General features: G+C 36.3%; 1 protein-coding gene across 1 annotated transcript; it reads left to right on the forward strand.

Moving 5' to 3' along the window:
• The first annotated feature begins 366 nt into the window (after positions 1–366).
• On the forward strand, positions 367–14575 carry LOC139119493 (uncharacterized). Its single transcript, XM_070683345.1, has 9 exons — positions 367–529; positions 1219–1705; positions 2840–2989; positions 3947–4060; positions 5398–5554; positions 6980–7090; positions 9388–9558; positions 10457–10816; positions 12848–14575. Exons 2-9 carry the CDS (start codon positions 1241–1243, stop codon positions 13324–13326), a joined length of 2007 nt encoding a protein of 668 aa, XP_070539446.1. The 5' UTR covers positions 367–529; positions 1219–1240; the 3' UTR covers positions 13327–14575.
• Positions 14576–14806: the final 231 nt, after the last annotated feature.

A 14806-nucleotide genomic window follows, 5' to 3' on the forward strand; every position in this document is an offset into this window, starting at 1 on the left:
ATAGAGTGATTAATTGATTGACTGATCGATCGATCGGTACGTCGATAGATGCATAGATACATGGATAGGGAAGAGGTGTAGGCCCATGTAGGCCCTATTATGCGAGTAAAAATATTTCAGTCGTAACTCGACAACACTCTAGATTAATGCACAGTGATATATTGCCATATATTATTATGTGTTTGAAAGCATTACATGTAATGAAAGTACTAGTCCTCAAACTTTATACGGACAGCAGGACATGCAGCGAGGCTAACGTGCAACGATGCAAGGCTAATCACAACCGTGCCAACGATGATGGCGCTGTGCACTCATCGCTGACGTGAGCGGGTACGCGTACGTCAGCAATCAGCTGCCGTGTGCAGACTTCGTCTGCAGTCTGTGCCAACACACAACATGATCAGCGATAAGGTCGCTATATTGTATCACGTGGTTTGGGGAAAACCCTGACACACAACCTCCAGTCTGACATTTCGACTCAGTTACAGCATTTGCCCCTTCAGTTCTTGTTCGTGTTTCACCAGAAAAGGTAAGCGGACATCTTTATTCCGATCGTTCCACGCAGGCAGCGACAGATTCATGTGACCAAAGCCAATCAGGGTAAAGCCTACAGGGGTCTACGCTATGCCTGGTTTGACATTTATTGTCGTCTGTGTTCACCGAGTTTCTGTTATTTCTTGTTCTTTGGTTGTATCATCGACTGGAAAGAGCCGGGGTTAAACATCGCTAGAATTTATCTCTGTTTCGATTTGATTTGAATAATATGATCGAATCCAAATACTAAAATGATATATCCATTGTCTATTCATATTTCACATCTTTAAGACACCAACTTCTGGTAAATTGTGTGTATTTTGCCTATAGGTCGAAGTTCAACTGCAATGGGATTCTCCCGAGTTATTTGTCGTCTTGTTCACATACTCCGCTGTCTAAATAATTGGCGGCCCACTGATCACAATTATCCAGGAAAAGATCAGCTTTGTACAGTATTTATGAAATATGAGGATTAATAAGAAAATCAGATTTGTATATCGTAACAACAGCGTTAATTACATGATTAGATGATATGTCATGTCCTGTAGCGGAAGTGCAACCTTTGTGCTGATATGGGACGCCGGACGGCAGAACTGTCACGATAGAGGTATAATTGTTATTGTATAAAATGGTAATTTTAATTACTATTTAATTGTTAATCTTTCATTATTATTTTATCAAAAGGAGAGCTAAGAATCGAGTCACTATGAAGACATGGCAAGAAAGAATGAACAAAGAGGAGTACAAAAACTGGCTGAAAGTAAGTCAAGCATTGCTGTTATTGTGTCAAGGCGTTGAAAAATTGACTACAGAGGTCGTTGACAAGTTCCATGGAGAACTCGTCAAGCAATGCGCCAGTGGTAGCCAGTCTATATGTACTGATGTATCATGCAAGAAGTCTAAACAAAATCAACGGCCATCCTGCGGTTTTTGCAAAAAGTTTGAACGGGAAATCGTTGCTGAACACAAGAACAAAGGCAGTATACACTGGAATAATTTTGACTGGAAGAAGTGGCCAGTAGTGGCCTGGGAAGTTGCGAAGGTCTACATGCCTGGAGGTCAGAAAGCGGCTGTTTGTACAGCGTCTGAGACGGACTCATCTGCATTGCTAAATTTGATGTCAAATTGTAAGAAGTTTCACAGTCATATTGATAAGAATAAACCAGGAAAGGTATGTAAGCACATTAAGCATCCTAAAACAAACTTTTGGTCAAGTACATATCAGTCTGTATAAGATAGCAATGTGCAAGAAATTTTATGGTCAGTTACATCTCAGGATGTCAATATTATTTAAATTTCACCACCATGGTTGTCCCAAATCCATTGTTTTCTATGGTAAAGTTGGACCTGTATACAGGGAACTGGGGGTGAAAGGGTTAAATTTTCAATCACAATGAAGCCATTTTGAAAAGCAGTGTTTTTCTGATAGAACTGCCATTGCACATTCTGAAATTTTTAATTTTTTCTTTTATTTTCAATCATTTAAGTTACATGGTTTAGTTCACTAGGTTGTTTCACTATTTCATTTCAATGTCAGGGAGTGCATCATTAGGTCATTTCAGTTTCATTTCAATGTCAGTGTCTCATTAGGTTGTTCATTGTTTCATTGAAGGTTATTGTATCATGAGGTTGTTTCACTGTTTCATTTCAATGTCAGTGTGTCAGTAGGTATTTTGTCGCGTCTTATTTCAGAGTTATTTATCATTCACTGAGACCTTTATTGAAATCCAGATTCCTCAAGGGATGAGATCTCAATAAAGGAATACATTACATTGCGTGTCATTGCATTGCATTGTGTTACTTTATGTTACATTACGTTACATTATATTACCTCTATCCCTCTAGAGGGGCTGTGACATTACATTGCATTACATTACATTACATTGCATTGCATTGCATTACATTAAATTACATTACATTATATTACCTCTATCCCTCTAGAGGGGCTGTGACATGGCATTGCATTATATTGCATTGCATTACATTACCTTACATTATGTTATATTACAATACATTACATTACATCACATCACATTAAATATCATTACATTGCATTATACTACATTACATGATAAGTAATCGCTTTGTATTCAATGTACCATAGACCGTCAGAGTGACTGGTCAGAGGTTCAACGCAATTGAAAAATATTGTCTGTTTGTTTTAGGTTGTACAGTTGAAAGATATCTGTTTGTTTCAGGTTATACAGTTGAACGATAATATCTGTGTTTTTAAGTTATACAGTTGAAAGATATCATCTGTAAGTTTTAGGCAATACAGTTGAAAGCTATCATCGTTTTGTTTTAGGTTATACAAGTGAGAAACAAGACAATGCACTCAGCTCAGATGGAATTTACAAATCATGAAATGAAAGATCACATTAAAGTCATACTTGACCTTGTACATGAACTCAAGAACCGACCTGAAGCTAAGCAAGCTGCCAAGACAATATCTAAGGTAAAATGACAACTATGCAGTGTTGATCTCAATCTTTTTGAGGCATTGTATATTTTGTAGATCATCCACTTTTTCTAAGCAGGAGGAGAGGTGACTAATATCAAGGGTAACAATGTCTTAAGATTAATCCACTACTATTTTACTGCAGTCGGAGGAGGAATATGATTTTAATTTTTCACTACCAGTAATACTTTACGTATAGAGAACACAGAATAGTATAGTATAAAAAAAGACTGTTATCATAACTTCAGCCTGTACATTTTCTGTTAAATGCAAAGTCAAACATTGGAAAAGCAACTTCACATCAACTTAATATGGTAAAAGCTTTATCATATCGATTTTCAAATTGGGTCTTCCAGTATTCTATGATTTAATATTGAGAGACATTAGACTTTTGAGGGACATCAGTGTTTTGAGGGACATGAGATTTTTCAGGGACATCAAAGTTTTGAGGGACATCAGAGCCTTTAGCGACTTCTGAGTTTTGACGTACATCAACAGTTTGAGGGACAGAGCTTGTAGGGACATCAGAGTTCTGAGGGACATCAAACCTTTTAGGGACATTAGTGTTTGAGGGACATCAGAGGTTTGAGGAACATCAGAGTGAATTGAGGTTCATATCTCTGAAATGAATATCAGTTCCTGCAACCAGAATTTCTTGACTGCTTTAAACTTGTAGTTCTAGAAAATTTGAGAAATAAAATCATCAGTGATTCATTACCACAGGAAATGAGATTGCTTTTCACATCTCCCAAGGCAGAGTCAATGTACCAGACAAGTCAAGAAATTCTGGCTCTGCAGTCATTATAAACACAAATTTCACAAAGAGATTTGAATACCAATGTAACATGCTACCATCATAGCTAGAAATTTTGCTGCAAGTCAATTTGAATTTTTCACGTCATGCTTGCTAACAATTCGTGCTGTCAAATTTTTGATTGGTGTCTTCATTCATAGCTTAGAGATGGAAGCTTTGTCATCACACAAGAAGTGGAAAATGAAATCTTGAAAGACAGATTTGAAGAGTTTGAACGACGTCTAGGGGTACTTGAAGAGAAATTATCATCAGAGGTCAGTTTTAGGAAATTGTAACTATTTTACATGTCTTGTAAATAGTTACTGTTTTACATGTGTCCTTACACGTGTTTTCACTTTAGCTTACTTGTAATTAAACTAATCAGAAAATAATTAAATTAAACTGAGTTTGAAGTCTCTATTTGCTTCGTATGTTTTGCACTGTTATCTAAAATTGGAATATGAACCATAATGGACCCAGCCCAGTATTAAGTAATTCATTGTCATGTCTTCTTCATTTCTAAATGTGTAACTGTATTCAGGAAAAGACTGCATTCTGGATTGTTGTAAGCCTGTATCAGGGATAGTTTTGGCTTTATACCAAGTAGAACCTGATAAACAAAGGCACTTTTTGATAACTTACCAATCATCTCAGGTTTCAAAACTGATTTGATATTAATTTTTTATTACTGACTGTTATAGTTTCCTTCAATAACAAAAAACAGTACATGTTTCCAGTCAGTACAAATTTATGACTCAGATTTTTATCAAAAAGTTGTTTATCTTCGGCTTGAATGCACTTTTTACTCACTTGAATCATGTAGTCTTGTGAAAAATATTTCACAATAATAGCGGTATTCATTTATTATTTTGAATTTGTAAACACAACATAAACAAGGCAAGGGCAAGTCTAAGTAAACACTGATGTAATTCAAGAACAGACTGTTTTCAAATTTTTGATTAATCTCAAAAAGATTTTTAACTTTAGAAGATAACTTTTAGCAGATTGAAAGGAATTTTAAAAATGCCCAAACAAGAGGATATGGACTTTTCTAACAAGACATTGATTGTTTCTTAGTGATATCATTCAATTGATTGCCTGCCCTCAGTGGATAATTGCCCTTGCATTGAGAGTTATCTACTACTAACAACATAACAGTATTAGGAGCTGCTGACAACATTTTAATTTAAAGAGAAAGTATCGAGAAAAAGTAAATTTTGATAAAAGGTTCACGTATATAGAGTGCTTTAATAAGATCTTAAACCTGTTGATACAATTTACCAAGTATGTACCTCATCATGAACAGACTCCTATCTGTTTCTCGCTGTTATCTTCACGATACTTTGTCTTTACCAGTAACATTGAAAAGGGCAAGTAACAACATTGAAAAGGGCAAGTAACAACATTGATGAGGGCAAGTAACAACATTGATCAGGGCAAGTAACAATTAATTGATCAGGGCGAGTAACATTGCGTAAAAATAACTTAGATCTTCACAATTATGATGCAAGATACATTTAGTTAAAGACTGGCCTTTGTCATTGCCGAGATGGAACTACATTTTTGAACTTCAGAAATGAGTGACAAATGGTCTTCTTTTTTCACATTTCAGATGCAAGAAGCCATTGAGAAGTTTCAGAATTTCATCAATGGAAACTCTGATTTGAAAGAAATATTTGGGACTGATTTGAGTTCACTTGAGAATAGGGTGAAAGATCTGGAACACACAGTGCAAAACCTAGATGAAAGACTTTCAAAAGTAGAGAAAGGTATGTCATTTAAAGGTTATAGGTTGAGACGTTAAAGGTTTCACAATGGTTAAATTATACACAGGATGAAAAGTTTAAGTTGTGGATATAGATTAGGTAGATCGCTATTCATTGCACTGTATTCAATGTCTAAAGAAAATCTAAATGTTACAAAAAGGTAGGTACAACAAAAAAATGTTTCTCTCAAGTTTACAATGACCAAAACAATTTAAAACTCAAAATTTGCATTTGATGTAAATGTTCTACTGTTATAAAGTCATACTCATTAGCAAACTTCATTTTATCACCAGAAGAAGACTTGTTGATTTGCACCTGTGTGGCTGTACAATACCTCTCCAACACTAAGACATACACACAGACACCTCCCAACACTCAGACATATATACAGACACCTCCCAACACACAGACACCTCCCAACACTCAGACATATATACAGACACCTCCCAACACACAGACACCTCCCAACACTCAGACACACAGACACCTCCCAACACTCAGACACACAGACACCTCCCAACACTCAGACATATATACAGACACCTCCCAACACACAGACACCTCCCAACACTCAGACACACAGACACCTCCCAACACTCAGACACACAGACACCTCCCAACACTCAGATACACAGACACCTCCCAACACTCAGACATATATACAGACACCTCCCAACACTTAGACATACATACAGACACCTCCCAACACTCAGACACACATAGACACCTCCCAACACTCAGACGCACAGACACCTCCCAACACTCAGACATATATACAGACACCTCCCAACACTCAGACATATATACAGACACCTCCCAACACTCAGACACACACAGACACCTCCCAACACTCAGACACACACACACAGACACCTCCCAACACTCAGACACACAGACACACAGACACCTCCCAACACTCAGACATACATACAACACCTCCCAACACTCAGACACATATACAGACACCTCCCAACACTCAGACATATACACAGACACCTCCCAACACTCAGACATATATACAGACACCTCCCAACACTTAGACATACATACAGACACCTCCCAACACACAAACACACAGACACCTGCCAACACTCAGACGCACAGACACCTCCCAACACTCAGACATATATACAGACACCTCCCAACACTCAGACATATACAGACACCTCCCAACACTCAGACACACACAGACACCTCCCAACACTCAGACACACACACACAGACACCTCCCAACACTCAGACACACACACACACAGACACCTCCCAACACTCAGAGATACATAAACACCTCCCAACACTCAGACACATATACAGACACCTCCCAACACTGAATATGTGCACTTCACAACTTTATTTTTCCTTGCACATTGATTGACTCAATTGTTTGTATTTTTTCCTAATATTATAATTATTATGTTTTCATGATAGGTGGCAAAAGAGCAGCGCCGTTGCCATCAATGTTCAAGAATCATCTACAGCAGTATTGCCAGGAGAATAAAATAAACCTACCTGAGTATGAATCAATACCAGCTGAAAATGGTAAGACATTTGATCATGTTCCGATCTCACAAAGGTCATAAAGTCTCTGCATAAAGCATGTACATATGAGTAAATGTGAATTCACATGCGGTAATATTCCAAGAAAGAACTCAACAGTACATCATTTAAATTCTCTTGAAAACCATAAAATACTATCCTGAATTTCACATACTTTGATTTAAACAAACTGAAAAATATCCACACGTCATTCCATTGTTGAAATAGAGTCTTTGAAGTAATTCGAGGGTCATTTCAGTCTTGTAACTGCTATTGTGACTACTATTTTGTCTGTTTTCCATGAAAATAGTTTCATATCAAGTTTATTCCTGAAAGTAAAAGAATATAAATGGAGAAATATATGAATGTATTGCATAACTTTACCACAACTTTACAACTTTAGTGGTATTGATAAATTAATGTATACATCCTTGAAGGCCATACATATGATGAAAAACAGGAATTATGTAGATGAACAAAAGCACATGAAAGGGAAATTACAAGCACAATGATTATTGTATCATTTTAAAGTTCTTCTCAGTAGTTTAGATTTCAAAGAAAGCAATACATAAAGTAGCAATGAAGATGCTGTGTTGTATCAGTTTAGGTACGGTCACCACACTGTCTCAGTAATGTGACAGTACAGGGCTGCTATTATCTGGTGAGGTCATTCCAGGTCACACCCACTTCCATTTGCAGTGCACTGTGTTAGAAATGTGGCAGTTTATTTTTGAAATGCGACATGAAGTTGGAAAGAAAGATCAGTTTGTTCATGAACTTTTCTTTTAATGTTTGCATTTTTGAAGCTGATTGAGTGGCACAGATTGGTGTGGGTGTATAAATTGTAGATACAGTACAGGAGTTGTTGTACAGGTACTGGAGCCAAGCCTAGCTGACCTTTGATTGACCTTGTCTCAAACAGTAGCCTATTACCATAATGCTGCTAATTCATGGCTGTATTCAATTCAGACACAAATGTAAATATAAAGCAGTTTCAACTTTTGGAAACTAATGTATGCTCTTAACCCTTTGCACCCTGACCCCCTGGTACTCTATGACGTCATCGGACATTTCTGTCCGAGCCGGGTTCAAAGGGTTAAATCATCCACAAAAGAATGAAGTTAAACTTTGATCCTTCAAAACTGAATCCTTTTACCATTATGATGTGACTGAGACACCACAGTGTTATCATTGGTTAGTGTGGTCATATTTACAGAACATAACAGATAAACAGGTCAAACAATATCAAGCCTCCATAACTGTACCTTGTTACAATTCACACTTTATGATGTTGTCATACCAACATACATGTCTGAATGTTATTGTGTGTCTGTTGGTGCCATACATCAGCATTAGGTTCATCAGATTGGAAGCAAATCTGGGACATTGATTCTGAATGGTATATGGCATCAAGTGATCAGAATCGTGATTTGGCTTGAATGATAAATGCTACTTGATAATATTCAAGAACTCGGGTATTGTCAGAATTACTGACCACATGTAACAAATCTTGCTACAGATATCAGTCATACAAATATTTGTCAGTTTTCAAGGTCATTCAGCAGTTTCATGTTAATTATTCATTTTTATGTCCAACGAACTTATGTGAAATGTATCATTTTAAAATATTGACACTGGAATTTGATGAAACTTGTTATATATATTGATGATACAAAGATGTGACAAATTTGACTAAACTCTGTACAGGTCTCTGATGTGTCTGCATTATAATAGTAACTGTGCAACTCATCAAAATACAGACACATCACTTTAATACAATGCAATGTTGACCAAACTTAGTGTAATAAAGTTTGTATCATACATGCATACTTTGGTGATGACTGTTTTCCGAGGGACATTCAAAAATTAGAGGCAACATGGATACAACCTTACTTACTCGACCTTACTTGCTCCTCACTGTAATCAGGGAAAGTTGGTTGCTAAGGAGTGATGACAACCGTATCACTTGTTGATATCATTCTTAAGTGTTGTAAAATTCAGATAGAGACATGAATTCAGCTGTCAACAATTCTTTAAGGTGTAGTTTGAATCCAGACCAATAAACTGTAGTTGATTGCAAGATACTGAGAAAAATATCCGGTATCTCATCCCCTTGAACATTTCTCTTAGATTGCCATCTTACTTCAAGAAACATAGTTACGTAGTCTAATAATTTTGCTAAACTAAATGCAGGGTCTGGTAATATCATAGAACAAAAAAGCGTTAATGATAAAGGTCAACCAAAATCTGGCCAAGTTCAATAAATTTTTCAGTTCTGTAATTTGAACATTCTGTAACAGGTTTCTACAGCAAGGTCACTGTTGATGGGAAAACTTACAAGAGTAAAGAATTACGAACAACCAAAGTGGACTCTGAACAGGATGCAGCAAGGGAGGCACTCAGATCTCTGGGCAGGTTAGACCAGGAAGAGGGCGCTACATCTGATGGAAATGCTAAGCTGCCTTTTGACGGTAAGAACTTTTCAATAGCCTCTGATGTATTCTTATTTACAACAGATTCATCTGATGTGCACCATACAGGTTAATAATCTTTTATCTATACTCTACCAAGATGATATTGTCCACACAGCATTTGCCCTGACCATTAAATGCTGGAGATTGAGGGCACAAGATTACCTTTTACCCTTTGAACTTGAACTAAAAATGTTTTCCAGGGGTATGTAGCCATGTTCCGAACCATAACCCAGACATTTAACGTTTCCAGTCACTGATGTGAAATGCTGTCTGTATGCTGAGTTTAAACTGACCAATTAGTGTACACATAGATAGCTGTGCTGTCAGTGACACAGAGCTCATCAGATATTTTCTCCAAATCATGTGGTCTGAAAACATTTAGTCATTTGGGATGATCTGTCTTTGAGTAGATCAAAGCATGTTGAAATTTGTCATGCCTATGCCAATTCTGGGGGCAATTTTCACATGTTTGGTAAAAATATCTTCTCTGATTCTGCTAAGCTGATAGCTTATAAATTTAATAACAAGAGGTTGATCTTGTTCAGATATGCAAAGATTTGCATAAATTTGCACGTGGACACTGTAAAAGTGAATCAATTATAGTGTGTCACCACCTGGTGAAATAATGGATGAGAAATCTGAACTACATGTATGATGATTGAGTACAGTACAGGTATATCAACCACTGGGTAGCTAGTTTAATTTTACCTCAAGTAAACATGCAGTTTTTACTACATAATTAAGGCAATATGCTTGTATGTGAGGGAATCAAAATTTGTTCATAGTGGCTCAAAACCTTTCTTGTACTCATAAATGTAATATTTGAGTCGCAACGTTTCAATTGCTGTGCCCTCAGGGACCATTAATTCAACTGAAGTTTATTTCTATCACACAGAAGATACCAACTACATAGGAATTCTACAGGAACACTTTCAGAAGATTGGACTTTCAGTGCCTGACTATGAGTCTAACAAATGCAGTGATAATCCCGCCAAATTTACTGCATGGGTTGACGTCTCACAAAAAGATTCAAATACAAAAAAGCGTTATCAGAGTGAAGACATGCACAGTAATGCTAAGCGTGCTAAGCATGCTGCTGCTAAAACAGCTCTGGAAGCATTGAATATTCCACTGATCAAAAATACGAAGTCTGGCGATGAAAGTCCAAAGTGTCAACAAATCTCATCACCAAACAAGGAGAAGACTGCTACAGCAGTGACACTTCCTGATAAAACATCAACAATTTCACCAATAAGTAAGGACATTTCTCTATTAGGGAATAGAAGGTTTAGGGCAAAATCAAAGGGGATATGCAAATATACAGTGATATGAATGAAGATTGCCATTGTCGGTTTATCTTTTACATGAACACTACAATAAATATGCACCAGGTAAACATTTTGATTATCGTGTACAACTCCAAGCAGTCTTAAAATGGATGTGAGGTGAAACTTAAGGTAAAGGGCGACGAATTCGGACGCGCACACGCTTTAGAACATTTCTGCGCAGATTTAACTCCAGCCTGCCGCAAATGGGTTATTGTGTAGCGCATGTATTTAACATCACCTGTCATTGTTGAAATTGCGCTTTTACCTAATTTTTTGACCCAGTCTCTTAGAAATACATGTGACCTTTAACCTTGTCATATTTTGACCCCCTAGGAAGCTGGTTTTTATTCAATATGAGTGCAAAATTAACATTTCTCTCCCATTTACATGGCGCATATTACCCATTCACCTGGAGATATTGTAAAAAGTAGCGTGGTGACACCCTTTGATTAAAAGTGTAAACTAAATGGTATTATGTCTTGGAGTTATCCTGGATTCTGGTCTTACGATGTACCCTCATGTCAACAATATCTGCCGCTTAGCTATTTTTCACTTACGACGCATTGCAAATATTCGCAAATATCTCTCTAGATCAGACACGGAACAGTTGATTCATGCTTTTGTGACATCACGCATTGATTCATGTAATTCGCTTCTTTATGGTCTTCCGAAATATTCAATTGATCGCCTTCAACGTATCCAGAATGTAGCTGCCAGAATTGTAACTCGCTCAAGAGTCACTGAGCATATCACCCCGATTTTGTTTCAGTTGCATTGGCTGCCTGTGTCTCAACGTATTGTTTTTAAGATTCTTATCTTCACCTATAAATGTATCCATTCACTCGGTCCAACTTATCTATCTAGCATGGTTAATTTGTACGTACCAACCCGTAATCTAAGGTCCGCTGACCAATTTAAACTGTGTCAAAGCAGGTCGCGCACAAAGAAATATGGGGACCGTGCGTTCAGTATTGCCGCCCCCTTTTTATGGAACAATCTTCCAATTGAGGTTCGTCGCTCCCCAAGCCTGACAAGTTTTAAATCAAGTCTTAAAACATTTCTTTTTAATTCTGCTTTTAACTGATCTCATTCATTGTATTTTTTTGTTTTTGTTTTGTTTTTAATTCTTGTAACCTTTTTAAAATTGATTGTATTTTACCCAGCGTCTCTGATCACACTATTTGTGTGGATTTAGTCGCTTTATAAATGAATAAATTATTGTACTTGGGCCTCAGCCCAAGTACATTTGTTTTCATTCCGTGGGTTATTATGTCAGGATTTTATTCGCCAAGTTTGGTCAAAATGACACCATTCAAAGCGACAGGAAGAAAGTTCGAAAATTATGTAGTGATATAATCGATACTTATGTTAAAATTTCTTTACAAACATCATGAAAACTATACATTCGATAGATATGGATCGTAATTCTTGGTATTTATTAAAATTAACTCATTTGCTAAGCGTTTTATACTTGCTTTCTTTAGTTTAAGTGAATTATATCACTTTTATTTATTTCTAACGACTCCATTTTAACGTCTGTTTCCATGGAAACGAGTGTGGTGACCCCCATTTTTTATTTCATTTTTGCACTTGCACAACATCCAAGAATATTTGTGCAAATTTTCAAGAAAATGACACCACAACGTAATTTTGACGTAATTCGTAGTACTTCACCTTAATTGCAAGACAACGATTGTTTTGTTTAATTGTAATCTATTGCAATACAGTTTGCTTAAATTCAAAGAAGTTGGCTTGCTTGCTGTGGCCTGATCAACACTACAGAAAATGTACTATAAGTCTTTGTCACTGCTTCAGAATTGGAATTTCATATTTTTGATAATTATCGTACTACTACAAATACCAAAAATATATCTGTGAGATCCTGTTTATAGATACATTGAACAAAATACACATATTACTGTTTTCATGACATACAGAATTTTTCCTTGAATTCTCAGAATGTCATCCTCCAGCAGATGGTGTTAATTTCAAGGGAGCACTTCAGGAATTCATCAAAAAGCAAGGAATCACGGATGAACCAGTCTATGAAGATATATTAATAAAGGAACAGACCTACACAGCCAATGTCAAGTTTAAGACAAAGTTTGCCATCCAAAGTGACAGATGTTCTAAGAGTAAGAAAGAATCTGAGAGTCTATTGGCTCAGAGAATCTTGACAGAATTGAAGAAGCCACCATCTGAGAGTGCCAAGGCTAAACTCAATGAATTGGGTTCACCCAATCCAGTCTATGAAACCTATGAGGTTGACTGTCAGGCAAAAGTCAAAGAATTTATGAGCATTATGCTCTATGCAAAGATTACAAGCATAAATGAGATTACAATCAAGGGGAAGGAACAGTTTACAAAAAAGAAAGAAGCCCAACAAAATGCTGCCAAAAATGCCGTCACGTTGCTCCGAAAACTTCATTTTGAATAGTGCAGCAGGTGTGATTAACTCAATTGTCCTTTAGTCCATGTACAAGATCAATTGTTGATTACCTTAATCTTTATCTAGTGCATGTACATGATCCACTGTCTGTCTGCCTAAAGATATGTATGGCATTTTCTGAAAATATAATTGAGGCAAATGGTCTGAATGTGTTGTCTATTTACAAAAAAGTATACTTAATTATATTTAAAAGAAGTGGATATCGTATTTGGACATAGAAATACTGAATCGGAAACTTTCAATATGCAGAGCAGAAAAAGAAACTATTGTTTCCAGTGTTGCAACAACGCTAAGATGATGAAGAAATGTTTACATAACTACAGTAGACCTGTAAGTTGTCTCTCATATGTAACTACAGTAGACTTGTAATCTGTTTCTCACATGTACATAGATGAATAGATAGTTGGTGAGTACTTCCACAGAGAGAAGTTTCTGTCCTTGACATTGTAACTGTCATGTAATAACACCAACTGGGACTAGCTTCTAATAGTGGCATGAAATTTATGTGACACTTCCTTCCTGCAAGTCAATTTGCTTGTAAAACAGAAAAAACTTACATATCTTCTCACATGAAATGAGTTTTATTAAAAATGTCTATAAGTCCTATATTAATGTACCAGTGACCTCTGACCTCCATGTTGACTGTCTTTGTTTACAAAAGTTCTCAAAATGTCCCTGTGAGTTACCAACAATGATGTAATCCTCTAGATTTAACCAGTGGAAACTTTGTAGTAATTCCTTACCTCAGACTTTTCAAATATGTACATTGGTAATGTGATTTGATGTCTCTAAACTAATATTCTGACTTATAGGTCATGGTTATGAGTCATAACAATGTATTTGTAACTCACCTAAAAATCTTTCAAAGATATTTTCATTTTAATAATTTAGGACAATTGAATATTTCCAATGTCTTAAGTGATTTATAACAAGCATGTCTAAATTATTTGCATAGTAACTCAATCAGATTAAATGTAACATAAATCCATTTGAAATTCTATCCATTACATTGTCCTGCAATATGTGCTAAGTAATATATTTCCAATGAGAAGTGATGTTTGCAAGTTGTACTTAATGTGTGCTTTTAATATAGATTTGAAGTAAGTTACTGTGAACAAGGAGATAGAATTTGATATATTACATGGGTGATGCAATACATTGATGCGTATAGATAGTTGATGAACTTGTTACCTGCTTTTGCTAAGTAATAAAACCGAGATGTTCTGCTCAAGAGAAATTTCTTCTCCCTTCTTTTTAGCTTCACTGTCAGTGATGCGAAGCTTATCTAATAGGTGGATGTGTGATGGCGTCCAGCGTCTGTTGTTTGGCGTCTGTCAAATTATTACATTCCAGTCTTCTTCTTCAAAACAGCCAGTCTGATTCCTTTAATATTGTTAGTACAGGTCTCTAGGGGTGACTTTAATCAGATTAATCAATTGAATAAATTGTGATGAAATATGCAAATTTT

Source organism: Ptychodera flava, chromosome 19 (genome assembly GCF_041260155.1).
Source record: "Ptychodera flava strain L36383 chromosome 19, AS_Pfla_20210202, whole genome shotgun sequence".
Taxonomy (NCBI): Eukaryota; Metazoa; Hemichordata; class Enteropneusta; family Ptychoderidae; genus Ptychodera; species Ptychodera flava.

Excerpts from the sequence above, each read along its gene's own strand:
- LOC139119493 (XM_070683345.1), top strand. The coding sequence starts at position 1,241 with ATGAAGACATGGCAAGAAAGAATGAACAAAGAGGAGTACAAAAACTGG. Across the intron at positions 4,061-5,397 it reads AAGAGAAATTATCATCAGAG|ATGCAAGAAGCCATTGAGAA; the intron begins GTCAGTTTTAGG and ends TTCACATTTCAG. Across the intron at positions 9,559-10,456 it reads TGCTAAGCTGCCTTTTGACG|AAGATACCAACTACATAGGA; the intron begins GTAAGAACTTTT and ends TCTATCACACAG.